The 22,202-nt window shown below is 46.7% G+C and overlaps 1 protein-coding gene across 2 annotated transcripts; it reads right to left on the bottom strand.

The window, feature by feature from the left end:
• Positions 1 to 204: 204 nt before the first annotated feature.
• On the bottom strand, positions 205 to 21,866 carry TRIM54 (tripartite motif containing 54). Of its 2 annotated transcripts, none has more exons than XM_027555823.1 (9): positions 20,873 to 21,866; positions 5,202 to 5,374; positions 4,522 to 4,693; positions 2,644 to 2,739; positions 1,713 to 1,946; positions 1,129 to 1,148; positions 888 to 1,012; positions 661 to 753; positions 205 to 357 (listed from the first exon to the last, which is right to left on the bottom strand). In XM_027555823.1, exons 1-9 carry the CDS (start codon positions 21,038 to 21,040, stop codon positions 341 to 343), a joined length of 1,098 nt encoding a protein of 365 aa, XP_027411624.1. In that variant the 5' UTR covers positions 21,041 to 21,866; the 3' UTR covers positions 205 to 340. The 2 variants fall into 2 exon arrangements, with proteins under 2 accessions (XP_027411624.1, XP_027411623.1); XM_027555822.1 differs by having other exon boundaries at positions 1,129 to 1,151.
• Positions 21,867 to 22,202: the final 336 nt, after the last annotated feature.

Here is a 22,202-nt window from a genome sequence, read left to right on the forward strand (position 1 = left end):
CCCCCGACCCTCTTCTCTTGGCACTGGGCTCGCGAATACATGCCTAATATCAAGGAGGTGCCCCAAAAGGGTTCGTTCCGCTTCACCCCCCACCCCCACCCGTTCCCGCCCCAAGAGGTCCCAGATTTGGAGAAGAGCGGGATGGATGGTGATGCTATGTCTCTGAAGCAGAAACTCAGAGTGAGCAGTGAAAGGAGCTGCGGGTCGGGACGCATTAGCTCTTTATTGAGCCCCTCCCCCGCGGCGGGGCGCCGGGTTGGGTGGTACGGTGGTCTCTGCTCAGGTCGTTTACCATCCGAGCACCAGGACCCAGGTGCGCAGGATCCGCAACAGGAGCGAGTCAGTGCTGGCCTGTGCCTGGGAAAGCAAGCTCAGTGGGCGGGCGCTCCCAAGAAACAAGGCAATTCCGAAGCCCAGCTCACTTGTTTCTCTAGGCAGGAGGGTTTCTCATCCACTTCCCCACCTAACCCGGTCTCCCACCAGCCCAGAGAGACGGATAGTGTTAAAGAAAGTTGTACTTCGGCCGGCGCGCTAGGGGGCGCGCCCCTCCTGGTTGAGGTTGGGAGTAGGGGCTCCAAGCGATCCCTGATGCCCCTGAGAGTACAATGGCCCGACGGTGGAAGGGGGTCCCCGCCAGGCCCCGCCGATGTCCACACTCACTTTCCCGCCCATCGGTCCGCTCTTCCTCTGGTCCTGCGTTGCCCTCTTCCCCTTCTACCGCGACCTCCTCATCCTCTTCCTCCCCAGAAGTGCCTAGGCCAGGAGAAGGCTGGGTGAGTTGGGGTCCCTTATTCTCTGGCCGTCTTACCCCCATCCCTCCCCGACCCAGAGGGTCTGGACGCCCAGTCCTAGTGGCCGGCCGCTCCCTCCGATCCTGGCTTCCTCACCTGGCTGGAAGTCGATGGTCCTCAGCATTTCGGCCACATGCTCCACGCTCACGGTGAATTGATCCATTCTTTCATAGCCCGGCTCTGGCCGGCCAGCCAGCTCCACCTTCGACATCGTCCCGACCCTGCAGCAGCCCAGAGGCTCAGCTGGAGACTCCCAGCACCACTGCCCCCGCTTCCCACCCTTGCCAGTGGAGTCCCCGCCCACCCCTTCCTCTCCCTCCCCGCTCCACCTACTCACTTATTGATCAACTCCTTGGCCTGCTGCAGGGAAGAAAGGAGGGTGAGATTAAGCACTGTGCCAACCTCCGGCAATATCCCATTTCTGATGCCCACCACTATCCTGCGGGTTAGGGGGGGATGCATGTCCCAGTTTGTTAAGGAAAAAAATGGATAGAGAGGGTGACTTGCCCAAAGCCATGGGGCAAGTAGGAGCCAGAGGTAAGACTTGAACCTGGCTTCCCATCAGCCCTGGGATTTCTTTGGAAGGAATGATGCTAAAGCTGAAACTCCAGTACTTTGGCCACCTCATGCGAAGAGTTGACTCATTGGAAAAGACTCTGATGCTGGGAGGGATTGGGGGCAGGAGGAGAAGGGGAGACAGAGGATGAGATGGCTGGATGGCATCGCTGACTCGATGGACGTGAGTCTGAGTGAACTCCGGGAGTTGGTGATGGACAGGGAGGCCTGGCGTGCTGCGATTCATGGGGTCGCAAAGAGTCGGACACGACTGAGCGACTGATCTGATCTGATCCCAGTGCAAAGGCCCCCACTCCAGCCACTAGGTGGCCTGCCACTGCCCGCCCCCCTCCCCCCAGGGCCCACCTGCAGGTAGAGCGCCATCTGCGGCTCCTCCATGGACTGGATGGCAGACTCCACCAGCTTAGAGGAGGCCTCCAGGTGGTCTCCGTACTGGCGGATGAGGCCCCTGACTCGCTGCAGCTTCTCCTCCTGCTCCCGGGCCAGCGCCTGCAGCAGCTCACCCTTCCGCTCCTCCAGTACTGCACACAGGCCCTCAAACCTCTGATTCAGCAACTGCTTCTGCCTCCGGCTGTTTTCCTGAAAAACCGGGAGTAAGGATGAGACCTCATAGCTGGGAGAGTACCAGGCTACTTGTAGCCTTGTCCCACTCCCCACTTAATGGACGTCACGAGGAACCAAGAATAGATGTGACCTGTCAAGTACAACCACAAATTAGTGGCAGAGACCAGACTCCACCCAAGGGCTGTTGGTTCCCAGATCTTTTCAGTAATAATACTGATATATACTTTGTTGAGGTTTAATTGAAATATAACATATTAGCTTCAGATGTACACAATAATGATCCAATATTTGTGTATATTGTGAACTGATCACCACAATATGTCTAGTTAACATCCAGCACCATACATAGTGGACAAAAATGTTTCCCTGTGATGGGAACTTTTAAGATCTACTCTCTCAGAAAACAACACTATATATTTAAAGTTTCATGAGCGCTGCTGCCGAATTCTCTGACTCTGGTTTTTATCTGTATTATCTCACTTAATTCTCAAAAAGATCCATGGAGGTAGCCATCATATCATTCTCATCATCACTCTTTTACGTAGTTAAAAACAAGCAAACCCAAACACTGAGAACTTAAGTCACTGGACGAAAGTCACAGAGGAGGACAGAGCTGGGATTCATACCTAGCAGCCTGGGTAAGCACATTCTACTATTTGTGATTTACCTCCAGTAGCCCAGCAACTTTCCCTCCCTCCCTTTCCAGGCTCACCTCGATGGTCTGGCACACCTCCTCCATCTGTGTGATCACTGCTTGCACACGGTCATTGCCGGCCACCAGCATCGCGATGCCATCGCTGAGCTCACTCTGCCACACACAGAGGCTAGCACTCAGGGCTGGAGGACCTGGTCTGGAGCTAAGCTCCTCCCTCCCTGGCCAGGGCTACCCAGGAGAGGACTGTCCCCTCCACTACCACCATCAGGGCATCCTCAGGGCAACTCTGACAGAGATCTAGAGAGTTTGGAACCATTCAAGAAGTTTGGAAGCACATTCTATAAATTCTGGAAGGAAGTGGAGAGAGGAAGTCCTCCACCACCAAGTGAGGAAGAGACATCACCAAATATCCACCAAACGCCAGGCACTGGGCTGCATGCTTTATCTTCCATCAATTTTGAAAAGGTCTTCAGGATTATCCATTAAGATAATATTGCCTCTTCTCCATTCTCTTTATTCTCTCATTCTGGGACTCTGATATCTAATCAGAGTATCTAATATATCTAGAGTATCAGATATATCTAATCATATATCTAATATGTTAGACCTTCTCATTCCCAACCTCCTGATCTCCCAGTGCTATATTCTAAGCTATTTTTTCAGTCCTCTCTTTCCTTTTTAAAATTTTTTTATGTGAAAAAAAATTTTTTTTTTCTGGCCATGCTGTGTGGCTTGTGGCATCTTAGTTCCCCAACTCAGGCCCTCGAGAGCAAAAGCACAGAGTGCTAACCACTGGACAGCCAGGGAATCCTTAGTCCTCTCTTACTGAGAGAAAGTTGTCATTTAATTCATCCCTTGAATGTTTTGTTTTCTACAATTATATTTTCATTTCTAAAAGCTCTGTTCAGTTCTTCGTCAAATCTGCACTTTTGATAGTCTATTATTGCTTATTTTTAAATTCCATTTTTAAAGCATTTTATACAAAGCTGACTTTACATTCTTTAATAATTCTAGTATCTTAATTTTTTGAGGGTCTAAATCTGAAAATATTGTTTCTGCTGACTTCACTCATGAGTACGTTTCTTTGTGTATCTTCAATCGTGAGCCCATCTTATGTTGATCTTAATCTAAGAAAAACCCAAGGCCTAAATTGAGGGTTTTTCCACCAGGCAGAATTTGCATTTGCTTTTGTCAAAAGCCAGGTGGCACAACTGATTACTTTAGGGATTCCTGGGATTCCAGTGTATCCTGTGGTCCTTGGGGGTCTTTGTTGTAGGTCCCCCAAGTTTCAGGAGTTTGTAGGCATAGTCTCATCTGTCTAGTTCAGTAATAATTTGCCCTGTGGGAAATCCTGCCTTTCCCATGCTTATCATTCAGGGTTCTGTTCACATCTCACTCCCCCTCCTTCTCTCCCTACCCACACTTGGAGCTTTCCTTTACTTTCTACCTGTCTATCAATTTAATTTTTATTTTATTTTTTCAATTATTTTTTAAAAATTAACTGATTAATTTCTTTTTTTGGCCATACTGCATGGCACGTGGAATCTTGGTTCCCCAACCAGGGATTGAACCAGTGCCGCCTGCGTTGGAAGCTTAAACACCAGACCTCCAGAGGAGTCCCTTCATTTTTAATGTTTTATGTAGAATCTACTTATATGACAGTGAGATGGCCTTGAGAGTTCACCATACTGCATCCATTTCTCGTATGATCCTTATAACTCTCAAGTGTAAGCATTTTCATCCCCATTTTACAAGAGAGGAAGAATGTCAGGGTCAGAGAGCTCAAGTGACTTACCCAAGGTCACACACTGAGTTGGGACTTCAGCCCTGATCTGCCTGCCTTTGAAGTCAAGTGGAGTAAGAGGCTGCAGTTTGAGATCCCATCCTGTGTCCCCACCCCACCCCCCCATGCTTGCTCCCTCTGCTGCTTGATACCTTCTGGCGTTTGTAAATGGTGGGCAGTGGGGCCACCTCACAGTCCTTGTGGGCACCAAAGACCTTGCAGAGAGAGCAGGTGGGCACTTCACAGCTCAGACAGTAGATATTGATCTTCTCATCTTCATGCTCCTCACACATGAGGTGCTGCTCAGCCTTGGAATGCAGTGGCCTGCGGGGAGGCGGGCAGTGTGGGAGCAGGCAGGGGGGGCAAGTGTGTGAGGCCCCCTGAGCACTTTTTCTTCAGCCTCCACCAGCCCCTGCCACCCTCTGTGCCCCGACACCTGCTGCTGTGGCTGGGCAGGTGGGTGACTTCCTCTTCACTTGAGGGACAGAGCTATGTACAGGGTACAGGAGGCCTAGATCCAAGAGTAGTTTCTACTCCAGGCGGCAGGAAGTCCCACAGGGAGGGAGGTCATGGAGGGTTGACGAGGACCTTGCTGATGGATGGCCAGCACCCCCAGGTGAAGAGGGGGAAGCGCTGGCCAGGAATCAGAGGCCACCTGAGCTGGCAACCTGCCGAGCTGGCGGCAAGTCCCTCCTCCTCTCAGGTCCACTCCTCTCGTCACTAAACTGAAGGGGCAGGTTGACTATTTCAGCTTCTCCCTGCTGGCCCTGATGGGCTCCCTGGCTATGTCCCAGGCCCTGCACTTTAGAGAAATGAGACCCTAACAGCTCACCGGGAGGACTCCTGCTTGTAAATGTCGATAATGTTCTCCACCAGCAGGTTCCGCTGCAGGCCGTAGACGCCATGTCGGTCCAGGACCACCTCGTGCCTGCAAGATGGGCAGCGGAAACGGCCCCCCGAAGACACGGTGGTGGAGCTCCGGGACTGCCACAGAGGGTTCGAGGCCTGTGGGTGCAGAGAGCATGACAGGAGGGCCCAGTGAGTTATGGGGGAACTGGAGGGGGTGGGAGGGAAAGTCACAGGGGCTGGGGAGTAGGACAGTGATGGAGGGGGAGGCAGCAGCTCTTTTTTTTTGGCCATGGTGTGCTGCATGGCATGTGGGGTCTTAGTTCCCCAAGCAGGGATTGAACCTGTGTCCCATGCACTGGGAGCACATAGTCTTAACCACTGGACCGCCAAGGAAGTTCCCACCCACTCTTTTCTACGGCTGGGCGCTCCTCTGAGAGCAGCCCCAGGTGGGTGGCCATGGAAATCTCTCCCACATTTGTCTCGTTACTCAGCCCACCCCTTTGAGTGTCGCTGCATCCAGAGCCTAGCTTGATCAGGCCTTGTCAGGACAAGACCTCCTCAAAGGGGCCCAGCTTGGGGCTGTGGGGAGACATTGACCTCAGCAGGAAGACCGAGAAGGGAAATGGTCTCTGAGTGGTGCAGCCAATAGCCTCCAGCCTAGGGCTCTCGTGGGCCACGTGTGGGGGAGATTCTTTGCAACCCCGGGCAGGGGCACAGAGACAAATGCTGAACAAGAGAGCAGACACATAGAGCCAGATAATCCAGGGAAATCTCTCCAGGCACAGGGAAGCAGGGCTCCTGGGTTCTCATGCTGCTCCTGTAGTGCCCTACTGTGCATGTCTGGGCAAGCATTCAGCCTCTGCACAATTAAGGACTAGACTGGATTATTCACTCTACCACAAATATTGAGTGTGCCAGGTAATTGCTAGGCTCTGGGGAAAAGATGACTATCCCTGCCCTCAGGAAGAGCAAACTCACAACTCCATCCAGTGGGCTGGGTGTTACGACAGGAGGAAGCTTGGAAGGAGGACTCACCAGATGGGATCAACAGTTCCTCCCATTTATACCCCTGAGAGGACCTGCTCCATCCCGTCCTAAAAAGGAGAGCCCTGCCATGGCTGAGGCCACAGAGGGTTGGCTCAGAATTGAGGACGTGATCGATCACCTGACCCAATAGGACCAATCAGTTTTTCTCTCTAGGAAATCGGAATGGAGACACAGAGGCTGAGGTGACTAGACCAGGTGCAGCTTTTGAACTGAAAAAAGACCTGTGGAGTTGAGCTAAGAGCCGACATTGTGGCCATCCCGAAATCTGTACAAGTGGGCACTGTGAGGGGTCAGACACTGTGAATAGAGAAGCCTGGTCTTCAGGGAAGAGAAAGAATCGATCTGGGGGGAGAAGTAGAGATGAAAGACTGGTGGAGACTGCTTGTTGTTCCTCAATATTCACTTCTTCTTCTTCAGTAATAGAGACCCTAGATTTTTAGTAAGACACACAGAATAAAGACCATGCAACAAAGCCTCCCTTCCAGCTGGGTGTGACGAGGTGACTGTGTTCTGGCCAGTGGGATATAGATAGAAATGTTTTGTGCAATTTCTAGGAAGTATCTTCAATGTGAAAGGCATGCCCTACTTCTCCTCTTTTCTCCTTCCTGCTGACTGGAATGAAGATGAAATGGCATATGCTGAAGCAGCCATCTAGAGCCATGCAGTAGCCACATGCTGAGAATGGCAAGATAAAAGGAGTCTCTGATGAGGCAGAACTGGACTGCCCACTTTCACTGGAGAGAAAAAAAGTTTTACCTACTTGAAGTCACTGTTATTTTTGGTTTTCTGTCTTTTACAGCTGAACCTAATCCTAATTGACTGGAAGAACACTCCTAGAGAGTGATGGAGAGGGTATTCATCTGTGACTTTGTGTGTTTACATGTATTTCCCACAGTTGGGTTCTATAAACTTCTCCAAATCCTTATCACATTTTGGCGGGATTTCTTTTTTTTATATCTATTTATTTTGGGGTTTGCTGGGTCTCTGTTGCTGTGCAGGTTTTTCTCTAGTTGTGGCAAGAGGGGCTACTCTCTAGTTGTAATGCACAGGCTTCTCATTGCAGAAGCCTCTCTTGTTGCAGAGCACAGGCTCTAGAGTGCTTGGGCTTCAGTAGGTGTGGCTCCCGGGATCTAGAGCACAGGCTCAGTAGCTGTGCGCATGGGCTTAGTTGCTCAGAAGCACGTGAGATCTTCCTGGACCAGGGATTGAACCCGAGTCTCCTGCATTGGCCAGCAGATTCTTTACCACTGAGCCTTGAGGGAAACCCTTGGTGGGATCTCTTGAAAATTATAAGAAGTTAACACTTTAGCCCATCATAAAGCTAAAAAAGATTAGCTTGAGATTATCCCAAGGCTGTGTTTGGGTAAATAAACATAAATCCTTCTTAGTAACTGGAATTGTATGAATATTGTTAAGTTTAGCTTAAAGACTGTGTTAAAGTGTGAGATCGCTGGGCTTTTGTTTGCTTGATACAATTATCTTTCAGTATTTAGAATCCAAGTGAGCAAGGTGGTGTTAGGAAAACTCTAAACCTGCAAACTCCTGGAATCTTACTTCTCTTTGATTTGCTGGTGGCAAGCATTTAAATATGCTTGGTGTCTGAGTGGGAGGAAAGGGGGCGTATTATTTTGTATATAATTAAATTATTTTATTTTACTTTTGGCTGTGCTCGGTCTTCACTGCTGCACTTGGGTTTTCTCTAGTTGCGGAGGGCAGAGCACTCTTGGTTGTGGTGTGGTCTTCTCATTTCAGTGGCTTCTCTTGCAGAGCACAGGCTGTATGTGCATGGCTTCAGTAGTTGCAGCTCGAAGGCTCTAGGGCACAGGCTCAATAGTTGTGGAGCATGGGCCTAGTTGCCCTGTGGCATGTGGAATTTTCCCAGACCAGGAATCCAACTCGTGTCCCTTGCATTGGCAGGTGGATTCTTAACCACTGGACTACCAGGGAAGTCCAGGGGGCATATTCTAAAGTCTTGGCCCAGAGCAAAGACAGACTCCTAAAGCTTCTGCTAACCTCTGCCCCTCACAATGCACCCTTCCTCCATACTCATTATTTAACAGTCAGCACATGTTTTGAGGACCTATTACATGTCAAGCACTGTGCTAGGGGTTTTCCACACATTCTTGAATTTAACCCTCAAGAATTTCTTGTAAAGATGGTGGAAAAGGGACTTCCCTGGTGGTCCAGTGGCTAAGACTCTGAGCTCCCAATGCAGGGCCCAGGTTCCATCCCTGGTCAGGGAACTAGATCCCACATGCCCCAGCAAAGATTGAATGATCCTGTGTGCTGCAGCTAAGACTCAGAGCAGCCAAATAAATAAATAAATATTTTTTTAAAAAGATGGTGGAGGAGATGAACATTTACCCTCTAACCTGGACTACAAGAAATATTGTAAGAAATATACAAGTCTAACACCTATTGAACACTTAGTTTATGCCAGGCTTTGCTCTAAATCCTTTTATTTGTATTCAATTCATTTCATATCATTAGCTCCATTTCAAAGATGGGAAATTGTAGCCCAGAAAAGTTTAATAAATTTCCACATGGTCATCAGCCAGTTGGTGGCAAAATCAATATCTGAACTCAGGCACTCTGACCTCAGGGTCAGAGTAATCATTATACTCAGAATAATCATTATACTACATTGTCAGATACAATAAAATTTAGGTCCGTTGAAGAATGATGCCCAAAGCTAACATTTTTCTCTCTGAGCCTTAGGTGAAGTGTTTTAGTGAAAGAGTCATGAAGGACCAAGCATCATCCTTTCATATAGGAACCTTTCACATAGGAAAGAGAGGACAGCCTAAAAGTCAACTGTGCAACTGTGGATTGAAGTTATTTCAACAGAAATAAACAGAAGATGACTCATCATACCAAAACCCCGTGTGCCACAGAGTGCTAGCTGGCAACCAGAGTGGCCTTCTTGTCTGTGGAGAGATAGTTCAAATCTCACAGGAGAACTCCTCCCATGGCTACACATGCCCCCATGGTAGATAATTTATCATAATTCATCAGACTCGTGTGAAAAATATTCTGAGGCAACATAACCAAACTGAGACACTCAACTGCCTACTAATCCAGGTCATACCCCTCTAGTCATCCAAGAAGCCAAAGAGGTAAACAGAGATTACAAACCAATGGCAACAGTCAGAGAGCCAGTCTGCTTTTGGAAGGAAGCCAAGGTCAACAGGGCTGAGTGACGAATTTACCCTCAGTACCAGATAAAGCTACCCCTATTTAAAGAAGACTGATAAACAGAGGAGATGCAACAGGAGATGCAAGCCAAGATAATCCAAAAAGGAAATGGAAAAGAAAGCATGATGATCAAGGGACAAAGATACCTTCTGGAAGAACTGCTTCAACAAACAGTTCAATTTCAATTAAAGAAATGAAAACAACTCTCAAATCCGTACATGACTAGTGGAAAAATCATAGCTTTGGCTAAACAGAACTTTGTCAGCAAAGTGATGTCTCTGCTTTTAATATGCTGTCTAGGTTTGTCATAGCTTTTCTTCCAAGAAGCAAGCGTCTTTTAATTTCATGGCTGCAGTTACCATCTGCAGTGATTTTGGAGCCTAAGAAAATAAAATCTGTCACTGTTTCCATTTCCCACCCATCTATTTGCCGTGAAGTTATGAGACCGGATGCCATGATCTTTGTTTTTCGAATGTTGAGTTTTAAGCCAGGTTTTTCACTCTCCTCTTTTACCCTCATCAAGAGGCTGTTTAGTTCCTCTTCACTTTCTGCCATTAGTGTGGTATCATCTGCATATGTGAGATTGTTGCTATTTTCCCCAGCAATCTTGATTCCAGCTTGTGCTTCATCCAGTCCAGCATTTCACATGATATAGTCTGCATATAAGTTAAATAAGTAGGGTGACAATATACAGCCTTGATGTACTCCTTTCCCAATTTTGAACCAGTCCATTGTTCCATGTCCAGTTCTAACTGTTGCTTCTTGACCTGCATACAGATTTCTCAGGAGGCAGGTAAGGTGGTCTTATATTCCCATCTCTTTAAGAATTTTCCATAGTTTGTTGTGATCCACACAGTCAAGGGCTTTAGTGTAGACAATGAAGCAGAAGTAGATGTTTTTTTGTAATTCCCTTGCTTTTACTGTGTCCAGTGGATGTTGGCAATTTGATCTCTGGTTCCTCTGCCTTTACTAAATCCAGCTTGTACATCTGGAAGTTCTCAGTTCATGTACTGTTGAAGCCTAGCTTGAAGGATTTTGAGCACTACCTTGCTAGTAATAGAACTGTGCGCTTCTTGGAACGTTCTTTGGCATCACCTTTCTTTGGGACTGGAATTAAAACTGACCTTTTTTAGTCCTGTGGCCACTGCTAACTTTCCAAACTTGCTGGCATATTGAGTGCAGCACTTTCACAGCATCATATTTTAGGATTTTCAATTGCTTAGCTGGAACTCCGTCACTTCTACTAGTTTTGTTCATAGTAATGCTTCCTAAGACCCACCTGACTTCACACTCCAGGATGTCTGGCTCTAGGTGAGTGACCAAACCATTGTGGTTATCCGGGGCATTAAGACCTTTTTTGTATAGTTCTTCTGTGTATTCTTGCCGTCTCTTCGTAATCTCTTCTGCTTCTTCTAGGTCCTTGCTGTTTCTGTCTTTTATTGTGCCCATCTTTGCATGAAATGTTCCCTTGGTATCTCCAATTTTCTTGAAGAGATCTCTAGTCTTTCCCATTCTACTGTTTCCCTCTATTTCTTTGCACTGTTCACTTAAGAAGAAAGCATAGTCTCCCTGATTAAAGAAGAACCAGTCACAAAAGGACAAATACTGTATGACCCTTCTTATATGAGGTACCTAGAACGGTCAAACTCACAGAGATAGAAGGGTGGTTGTCAGGGGTTGGGGGAAGGGAAATGAGGAGTTATTATTTAATAGGTACGGAGTTTCCATTTGGGGGATGATGAGAGTTCTGGGATGGATAGTGGTGATGGCTGAACAACAACGTGAATATTCTTAATGCCACTGAACTGCACATTTAAGAATGGTTAAGACAGTAAATATTTTACTTTACCACAGTGCTACAAAAGAGAAGAAAAAGTAATCAAGACTTGTTGGGTTATCTTGGTCAAGGGTCCTACTTCAGATTCCCCACAGTGAGGACTCACCCCAGAGATTGACCTGAGGTGGGCTGGCGAGGCATGGTGCCTCATCACCACTTCCACACCTGCCAGAGAAATTTCCTTGGTGGCTCATCCCACTGGCTAATCCTGGCTAAACCATTCTCCCAGGACCAGGGGCTCTGAGAAGCAATTAATGCTTAAGCAGTCAACCTCAGTCTCCTGTTTGAAGAGCACCTTTCTTGGAAGCTGGAGAGCACGCAGGGCAGGCAAGGGGGAGGGTTACTCCTCTCTGGCCACAGGCTGGTGCTGCTCCCTGGAGTAGATGCCACAGCTGAGCCCAGATTTGCCACTCATCCCTGGGTCCCAGAGTCCTCCCCTCTTCCACAGCTCAACTCCTCCTGCCATATTCTACCTCCGGTTGACTTTCCACCTAACCTCGAGGGCACCTCTTCCTTTTTGTAATGGCTTCAGCAATGTTTCCCCTACCCAACTCCACATCCAACTTCCTTTGCTAGAGTAGACCCTGAAGCGTATATGTGTGTGTGTATATATATATATATATAGACACATACGTGTGTATATGTGTCCTTGGGTACTAGAGCTAAACTTGACTACTAATAAACAGTAAAGTTTTTCTTTTGGATTTTTGGAGGCTTCTGGCTCATGGCATGACATGTTGCTAGCTTATGTAGCTCAGACTCCCTCACTGTGCTACCCAAGTGTGCATTGTTTCCCAAAATGTGGTGTACATACTGAGGACAGGTATGAAGATTTCAGGAGGCACAGGGATGGACATATGAATTCCTTAGGTGTTTGTTGTTTAGTCGCTAAGTCGTGTCTGACTCTTTTGTGACCCCATGGACTGTAGCCCAACAGACTCCTCTGTCCATGGGATTTTTCAGGCAAGAATTCTGGAATGGGTTGGCATTTCCTTCTCCAGGGGATCTTCCCAACCCAGGGATTGAACCTGCAATGGCAGGCAGATTCTTTACCACTGAGACACCAGGGAAGCCCTCTTACGTGTTTACCTTAATCTATATTAGAAAAAAATAACCAGCCTATAAAACTGGTGCTTTTTTGTGGATTTTGTCATTTAGAATTATAAATATTTCATCTTTGAAGGTGAGTTCTTTTTTACAGAGTTATTTATTTGACTGTACCAGATCTTGTTTGGGGCATGCAGGTTCTTGGTACCTGCAAGATATAGTTCCCTGACCAAGGAATCCCTGCATTGGGAGCCCTGGGTCTGAATCACCACAGAAGTCCCCAAAGTGAGTTCTTTTAAGTAGAAATACTTAAGCATAGTACAAATGGCGTATACAGTTTTGGCAAAAATCAGGAAGATGACAGAGAATGAAGTTTGAGACATTTGCTCTAACCCTTTCCTAACTCCCTCCCCTAATCAAAACTTGTATGTCTTCTGTCCTAAACAGTTTGCAAATGCGAAGCGGCTACCTTGAGAAAGTCATCTGTACTAGACATGCAGATAAAATTGTTCCCCACTCTTGGTAGCATCTCTGTATTTTAATTGAGAGCATTTAATGCAAGATGATATAGGGAAAGTAGCAGTGATCTGAAGATGTGGTTTGGGATTTGCCATTTATGACCTCGGGAAAACAATTTCTCTTATGGCTCACATTTCCTCAGATCTAAAAAGAGGATTTGTACTTAGCAGTAGCTCCATTCAAAGGCTGATGTTCTCTGAGCAATGAGCCTTAATGGATATGTATATGGTAAGAACACTGACCAGTGTGGGGGAAGGGAGTTGTTAGTTTTTATAGCAACCTTCTCCTCTCACATCTTGCAGGTCACCATGTCCCTGTTTTGAATCCACTATCTCTCATTTGTGCCTCCCTCTAGCTGTCCCTCGAATGCTCTCTTCCTGTTTGATATTAAAAGTTCTTGAAATCCCATCTTCTCTGAAATAGCCCTAGTGTGTTTAGATGGATTTATACATTCTATAATTTTATATTATTTATGAGGCTTAAAATTTACATAATACAGGAGCTCCCTGGTGGTCCAGTGGCTAAGACTCCAAGATCCTAATGCAGGGGACCTGGGTTCCATCCCTGGTCAGGGTACTAGATCCCACATGCTGCAACTAAGCCCCAGCGCAGCCACACAAAAAAATTCACAACACACCTGTATTATTTTTTTAACCAGAATAAACAGTAAAATTGTTTTTTCAGATAGTTAACATGCTGGTTATTTAATGCTGATGCTTAGTTGCTTCGGTTGTGTCTGACTCCACAGACTGCAGCCTGCCAGGCTCCTCTGTCCATGGGGATTCTCCAGGCAAGAATACTGGAGTGGGTTGTCATGCCCTCCTCCAGGGGATCTTCCCGACCCAGGGATTGAACCCAGGTCTCCCGAACTGCCTGAAGATTCTTTACCACCTGAGCCACCAGGGAAGCCCGGTTATTTAATAGTAAAGACTAAATGAGTTACAATGGTATTACAATGCAACTATCTTTAACATGTTCTTAACATGGGGAGAGACTCATGAAAAAAGCAGGATCTAAGTCTATATAGACAGTAGGATCCAGATTTTGAAATGGGTGATGGGAGTTATAGGATTTTAAAATTTCTTATTTGTATTCATCTACATTTCCCAAATTTCTTTGTATAAACCATGAATTACTTTATAAAATGCATAAAATAAAAACTAAATATTTTTTGCAATAATTTCCACTGAGTGATAGAATTGTGGGTGATTCCTTCCTTCTTTTTTAAAAAAATATAATTTTGAAATTTTGTACAAGGACCTCGTGTTTGGGGAAATAAATGTTTACTTTTTAAAAATACAATGCGCAATCCTGCTGTGAATGAACAGGGGGTATTAGAGTGCCAGAAGCATTAACAGGAGAAAAGATACTTAGCAGACCTATGTTAGTTTACTCCCTAGGTCATACACTGCTGCTGCTGCTAAGTCTGACCCCATAGACGACAGCCCACCAGGCTCCCCCGTCCCTGGGATTCTTCAGGCAAGAACACTGGATTGGGTTGCCATTTCCTGCCCTATCTCCTGGGCGGGGAATTCAGGCTCCATCACTCCATTACCTCCCTAAGGGGTTCTTATGTTCAGCCTCATCCCTGGGGGCCATTTCCCCATTAACTACCCTTCAGCCCAAGGAAGGGTAAGGGGAGAAGGGTTGTCAGTTATGTTAAGAGGGTTGTTCTTGTTGTTTTAAACAAACTGGAGAAGCATAAATAAATAAAAGGGTTTATCTAAAAAAAAAAAAAAGAACTGTGTGTCTATCTGGCCGGATGGAGGCGTGGGAGATCTTACTTCCCTGACCAAGGGCGCCCCCTGCAGAGGAAGCGCAGAGTCTTCACCACTGGACCACCTTAGTTTAAGGAAAACCCTTAGTTTAAGGAAAGTGTTTAAGAAAATACCACTTGAAGACAGGGTAGACAGGAAGCAGGAGATGGTTATTAGAAAGAGTTTTAGGAAACCAAAGATACTAGAGGAGTTCAAATTACAGATAGAGGAGTCATGGGACAGAGGGAAGTTGAAAGGTAGATTTTACCATGAAGGGCTTTAAAAAAAAAAAATTGTAAAACCTTAGAGGGTTTTTAATCCAAGGGTAAAGAGCTGAACTTAATTTTGTAGGCCAAGTTTCTAAACTGCAAGAGAAAATCAGAGTGAATATTAATCAGAAGTGATTTGGATAAACGGGAGAGAAGACTGGCCATTGCTTCTGATGTAAAGGCCCAGGCTTCCCTGGTGGTCCAGTGGTGAAGACTCTGCGCTTCCACTGCAGGGGGCGCCCTTGGTCAGGGAAGTAAGGTCTCCCACGCCTCCATCCGGCTAGACACACAGATCAGAAGCAAGTCACAAGCAAGTCACCGTCTTGCCCTCAGACAGAAACAGAAAACCCTGCAAAGACCAGGGATGCCAGAGGTGGAATCTGGCCAATTGCGTGGATGTGAGTGGGCTGCCAGCGAGAGGAGGGAGTAAAAAAAAATTCAGACCTTTCGAGGCTGGTGCTTGGGAAGACATTGGTGCCTGTGATGCTGCAGAACTTAAACCTGGGGGACACTGCTCCCCAGATGAGTAGAATTCAAGGGTTCTGTGAACCTTGATGGGAAAAATGACATCTTTATTTTCACTAACATCTAGAAATTGAGCACTTTCCTTTATTATGAAGGTAGGAAGTGGGGTGTGGAATTGGGTGGGGGAAACATTGCCAAAGCCATGAGCTGTCTCTCTTTTAAGCTATATTTCTTTGGTAATGGTGTGCAGCCTCCAATGGAAACATTCCATCTACAAAGATGCTCTGTGAATGCAGTTCCTCTATTGAATCTACACTTCTCTCAGAATCTTTTCCCTCTTTCCTGGCTACCCAGAGTGATGCTGATTTGGGATACTTGCCCAGGACGTAAGGAGGGTTGTTGGCAGCTATCTCCCCTAAACTGTTGGCCTGGCCAATGATGAATAGTGGACCGTGCAAGTCCTCTGAGACAGAACCTCAGAATATACTAGAGAAACTGTGGGAAAACGGGCCAGAAGACCACACATTTGAAGCAAGTTGAAGACCTTTAGAAGAATCCAGGAGGCAGCAAAAGCTGAGTTGTGGGTGGGGGAGGGGTTTTGAGGGGAGAGCTTGCTCTGCCCAACAGAACCTAGCAGTGAGCATGACACAGGGATTTGTGAAAAGAGGCTGGCTCAGAGGAGGACTGGTAAGCAGGAGAGTGAGCCATGGGACTTCCCTACTCCGTCCAGCAGTTAAGACGCCATGCTGCCAATACAGGGGGCGTGGGTTTGATCCCTGGTTGGGGAACTTAGATCCCACATGCCAGTGGTGCAGCCAGGACAAACAAGAAACAAAACAAAAAGAAGAGTGAGCCAAGATAGGACACTAGTAACTAGTAACTGAATGCAAAGTCCTGAAAGAATGGAAATATATGATGATGTTTCTTCCATTTGTGAAATCAGATTGTTAGAATTACAAGGATGTTAAACAGCAATTTAAAGCCCCTCTTTATCCATGTGTGTGTAAACAGGCTTGAAGAAGTGAAACAACCTGCTTTACAGTCATGGCCAATTAAGGAAGAAACCGGTAGGACTAGAGCCCAGGAGTGCTGAGTCTCGGTCTATGATTGTGTTTCCCAGTAAATCCAGTTTCTTTCCTCAAATAAGATCCTAAGCCAGCTACAAGATTAACATACTTCATAAAATTTCAATCAACCAATTTCCCATAAAAGAGACCTGCCCAAGTCTGGGCCGGGGAGGGACATCTCAGTGCCCTCAGTGACAGGTGGAAGTGGCTGAAGAGGAAGGCTGTGTAGGGTTTTCACCAGCTGGCCTGTACTTGATGGCAGCAGCCCTAACAATTAGACTGTATAGAACTGGAATTTGGGGGACTTCCCTGGTGGTCCAGTGGTTAAGAATCCACCTTGCGATGCAGGGGTCAAGGGTTTGATCCCTGGTCAGGGAACTAAGATCCCACACGCCATGGAGCAATTAAGCCCTGCAAACCACAACCACTGAGCCTGCGCACCACTAATGGGGAGTCTGTGCACCACAATGAAAGATCTCACATGCTTCAACTAAGATCCAAAGCAACCTAAATACTAAAAAAAAAAGAAAGAAAGAAAGAAAAAAGGAACTTGAATTTGGGATGAAATAAAAGAGGTCATTTCTTTCCCAGTTTGCCCTTTATGACAGGAGGAGGTCCCTTTCTTGCTATTCCCATCTCTGTAACTCTCTCCCTACATGGACACCCTCCAGAAAAGCTGTTTCTGAACAACCTTCTCATAAGGCCTTCTAGTTGTCTGTTAAATTACAACAGGTTGCAGCTCATAAACAAGTGCCCACAGTGAAGTGGGGGCAGGTATAAAAATAAACCACAGGCTGTTTTAAAGCAGTTTAGGAAGGAATAGAGTTTACAAATTCAGAAACACATGGGAAGATGTTTATGTCAAATTCCCACACCGACAGCTTTCCCCTAGCCAAAATGCTTGGTTGCTGAGTGGGTGCAAGTGTGGGGAAAGAGAAAGAGAGAAATTAAAGGGGGTTAATGTGGTGTTTTGGTGTTTTATTCTGTTTAAATTCAGAGAGAGAGGGAGAGAGAAAGAGAACTGTATCACAGCTCTAAAGAAAATGAGTTAAATTGTGATGGCAACTATGTAAAAATATGTATAGAGACAAGCATAATATGCAAACATGAAAACAATTGCATTGGAGAAGGTGAGATTATGGATGATTTCCTCCCAAACCTTTAATACTCGTCAACATTTTCAATGAAAAAAAATTTTTTTTTTGGTCCCACCATGGGATCTTAATTCCCCAGCCAAGGATTGAACCCAGGCCCTCAACAGTGAAAGAGTGGAGTCCTAACCACTGGACTGGCAAGTAATTACCTCAAAAATTTTGTTTCCTCTTTTGTTAACCTGATGCTCAGTTCAGTTGCTCAGTTGCATCCGACTCTTTGTGACCCCATTGACTGCAGCATGCCAGGCCTCCCTATACAGCACCAACTCCCAGAGTTTATTCAAACTCATGTCCATTGAGTCAGTGATGCCATCCAACCATCTCATCCTCTGTCATCCCCTTCTCCTCTCACCTTCAATCTTTCCCAGCAGCGGGGTCTCTTCAAATGAGTCAGTTCTTATAACCTAATGTTTTAAGATCACAATCCCTCCAAATACTAATTTTTTTTTAGTATTTTAAAAATTATTTGGTTGTGATGGGTCTTAGTTGTGGCATGTGGGATCTTGTTCCCTGACCAGGGATCAAATGCAGGCTCCTTGCATTGGGAGTGCCGAGTCTTAGCCACTGGACCATCAGGGAAGTTCCTCCTTCCAAATTCCTTTTTGTTGTCCATCACAGTAGTTTTTTTAGGACAGCAAAACACTGAGCATCATCTAAATGTTTCAGAGCATGGGTGAAATAGACTGTGGCTCAGTCATGACAAGGGACCACTATATAGCTATTAAAAAGGAAGGTGCGTGTTGGAATGTGTGGCTATGGAACGACAGCCAAGAGAGTAAACCAAGGCAGGTATAGGATAAATTTAAATGCGTGCATACACATACACACACACACACAAACGTGTACCTAACTATGGAAAATTCCTGCAAGGGTACCCAAGAAAGTTGGTAATGGCTACTTCCATCTGGAGAAGGGAATTAGAGAGGGCCCAAGGTGAAGATTCACTTTTCATAATATAAATTCTTATAGTGTTGGAAAAAAATATGTGTGTGGGTGTGTAATATACTGGTATCACTTTTCTAAGTCCTATTAACTTTCTAGGCAATGTTCTAAGTGTGTTCTTCCTAAGTAGTTTCAAGATATAGAAGTCCTATTCTCGTCCCCATACTTAGAAAACAGACAATCTGATTATGCCTCGAGTTGTCAAAATGTGGAGGCAATGTGTGAAAAAACTAAATATGCTCATCTTTCAGAGGGAGGTCTGCTGAGATGTATATACATAAGTGCAGCCAAAGAACTGGGTCAGCCTCCCACCAGGCCATCCCAAATAAAGCAGCAAGGAAATGAACTGCTTCACTCCTCTCCTTGGAGGGCCAGGGGTGCCCTGTACTTCAAAAGACACACATTAGTCCAGATCCACAGAACCATCCCGAAGCCCCGGGAACCATGTTATCTCCCAAATATTCTGCACAGGGTTCGACCCAAACAATTCCCAAGTCTCTCTGGGCTCAGATCAGTATTCCAGACCTTCAGGGAACCAAAACAGTGTGTCTGGATACAGAAAACTGACTTGAACATCTTCTGGTTGTGGTTTAGTTAATAAGTCGTGTCTGACTCTTGCAACCCTATGGACTGTAGCCCACCAGGCTCCTCTGTCCATGGGATTTTCCAGGCAAGAATACTGGAGTGGGTTGCCATTTCCGTCTCCAGGGGATCTTCCAGACCCAGGGAAGAACATCTTCTAGCCTCCATATGTAGGACTTCTCCCTGCATCCCTCTGCCCAGTGATACTGTGTGCCATGCACTTTAATATTCTGACCACTTTTTTTTTTTTTTTTTTAGAGAACATGTTACCTTCACTTTCAAAAGTTTTCTTTGCTTTCACATATTTCAGGCTCTAATGAAAGAATGTTTAACTACAAATTCATGAGAAGGGATGGCAAAACCTTTCTGTCATTCCCCTCTGGGCATCTCAGCCTGAAGGATGTTCAGAGTTAATCAGACCAAGGGAAAACCCAAGATGGTGGGTTGCACATGACTGAATGCCTGGGATGATCAGACCCTAGAGAGGGAAAACCACTGGCTCTGAGGTTGTCTGGAGCCAAATAATGACAGGTTTGAACACTGACAGGAATGGGAGATGGCAAAAGGCCTCGATGGGAAGATGGCAGGAGAGACCATGGAGCTCAGCGAAGACAGCAGACAACAAACAGTGGGCTGTGGGCGCAGCTGTAGAATGACCTGAATTAGCCAGCCCACTATTTTCCCCCAAACATGCTGCCCCTAAAGAACTTAAAAGGGAAGCATTCTCTTGGTTAATATCACTGTGTTCAACACATTTCCCCATAATTTCTGACAGAGATGAAGACTGCATGTTCATGATGTTCCTTATCGCTGCCATGCCTACTAAGTCAGCCAGCTCTGGTCTATTCTGAGCTTTTACTTCATTGGTAAGGACACGTGTGTGTGTGTGCGTGTGTGTGTGTGTGTGTGCACGCGCCTTTATCCCTCACTCTCCCTGATCTTTGTTACATTTTAGAGATTACTAGAACCTACACCAGGGCATGGGGCAAGAAAGCAAGCCCACTTATATAAAACATTCTGATACGTGCTGCTTTTAGTTCTGAAACCAGGAGCTAAAATGAGATCTGTGAATTTGATTAGCTATGCTTTGCTCTGTGACCACACACAAGCCAAAATTGGTTCCATTTGGAGGAAGTAAAATGTATTCTCTGCCTTCTCCCTGCTTAAGTGACCTCGATCCCTTTTAACCAGCAGGTCTCTTGACTCACCAATCTGGGGAAGGACACAAGTGTCACCTCTAGTGGGGGTGAATTCCCAGTGTTCTGTCCACTAACTTTGCCTGCCCCCGTCCCAAGATGGATGCGCTCAGTCTTTTGCTTTAAATACAAATAATGTCACTGTCATCATGGACCTTTCTCACAGTCCACTTTTTAATGTTTCATTATCTCATTGCTATTTTCTCCAGATTTTCCATATTGTTCTTGAAATCTCAACTCCAAGCTGGAATGCAGAGTCACAGCACAGACTGTCACACAGCCTGGTTAGAGGATCACTTCCCTGTCCAGTTTCCATGTGGGTCTCCTTTTCTCTGTAGAGACCAGCATCCCAGGGCTGTCCATGCACAGGCTGTATGCTCATCAGCCTGCAGAGCGGCTGCTGACTCATGCTTACTTTGGGATCTGCTAGGACCCCTGGCTCTCCTTCTGCCCTTCAGCCAGGACAGCCACCACCAGCCTCCTTGGGGCGCCTTCCTCCCATCACCTTCTGGGCGCTTGGCACTGACCTGACAAGCCTCTCACCAGCCCGCCCTGCCCCGGCCCTGCCCCGGCCCACCTGGAAGACATCGTTGGCGCACTTGCGGCACAGGTTGTGCTGGCAGGGTAGGATCACCACCGGTTTGGAGAACATCTCCAGGCAGATGGGGCAAATGAGCTGCTTCTCCAGGTTGTCCATGCTGTGTGCATCCCCTAGCAGCGGCTTGAAACCCACCGTGAAGTTCATCCCCTCGGCGACTGTGCCTGCCCTGGCCTCGGCCCTGGTCTCGGCCTTCTCTCACTGCCTCTGGACCCTTCCTCGTGTATGTTCGGCAGTCTTCCGACTCTTTGTGTTCCCTTCTGTTGCTCACTCCTGAAACAGCTCTACGTCTCCTGTCCCTTCCTCAAAACAATTTGCCTTGTCCTTAGATAGCTGTTTTCAGACACTTCTCTGCCTCGCCTTAGTTTCTGCTCTGTACCCTGGCCAGGCACACGTAGCTTTTTCTCGTCCTCTCTCCCTGAATGGCTCTGTCCCTGGAAACTTCTCCTTCTGTTTCCCAAACCCCTCTTGTCCACTCTGTGGGCAGCGCTGTTTGTCTCTCACTCCCCAGAGAGGAGATTAGTTTTTAACGTGGGGGTGGGGAACAAGGGGCATGTGTGTGTGACATTCCAACTCCCGATTTAGCTCCTGTAAGGCGAGCCACAGCTGTCACCGAGTGAGTGACCCTGACTCATTCGGGAATGGGTGACTCCCCAGAGCAAGAGTGGGGTGAACTTCACTGCTGTGGTGGAAGCCGAGGTGGGCAACAGAGGTGCTCTCACTCAGAAGCTCCTGTGAGCCCCCGACCCCCATGCTTGGGCCTGGGTGCCTCTTCCAGGTAGCGGCACAGAATCTCAACTGGCCTGTGTGACAGGCACCATACATGGCCTGGGTGAAAGGAGACATCCTGCTGGACCTATAGATAGAGACAATGAAATCTGTTGCCTCCAAGGCTTAGTCAGTGATTCTGACCATCTTCCTCTGAATCCTATGATTCAAAACAAGAGCACCAGAGATGAGAGAGAGGCTCTTTTTTTGTACTTGCCCAGATCTTTCTTATATCCCCCTGCCCTAGGAAAAGAAGCCCAGGAGGCTGGAGCTGGCAGGTGCGCCAGGGCCTGAAACGACCTCATGAGCATATCCCTGAGAAAACACAGGATTCTGGTCCCTGAACACATCACTGGAGCCACGCCAAGGACATCTCTTGATTTGTTAGGAAATCTAGAGAAGTGGAGTTGGGCAGAAAGGACCTGGATGCCAGGGACCTATTTTGGGCACCGAGGAAATTGGTCTCCAGGAGAAATTTAGAGCACCGACAAAGTCATCATCACAAGGCTCTGGGAAGCCTCTGCCCCAGCTCCACACATGT

Source organism: Bos indicus x Bos taurus, chromosome 11 (genome assembly GCF_003369695.1).
Source record: "Bos indicus x Bos taurus breed Angus x Brahman F1 hybrid chromosome 11, Bos_hybrid_MaternalHap_v2.0, whole genome shotgun sequence".
NCBI lineage: Eukaryota > Metazoa > Chordata > Mammalia > Artiodactyla > Bovidae > Bos > Bos indicus x Bos taurus.

Bases quoted from the DNA above. Each gene is read 5' to 3' on its own strand.
- TRIM54 (XM_027555822.1), bottom strand. From the start codon at position 21,040: ATGAACTTCACGGTGGGTTTCAAGCCGCTGCTAGGGGATGCACACAGC. The intron at 4,694-5,201 runs GTGAGCTGTTAG...GCCTCCCCGCAG, and splicing joins TACAAGCAGGAGTCCTCCCG to GCCACTGCATTCCAAGGCTG. The intron at 2,740-4,521 runs GTATCAAGCAGC...TGTGTGTGGCAG, and splicing joins CCATTTACAAACGCCAGAAG to AGTGAGCTCAGCGATGGCAT.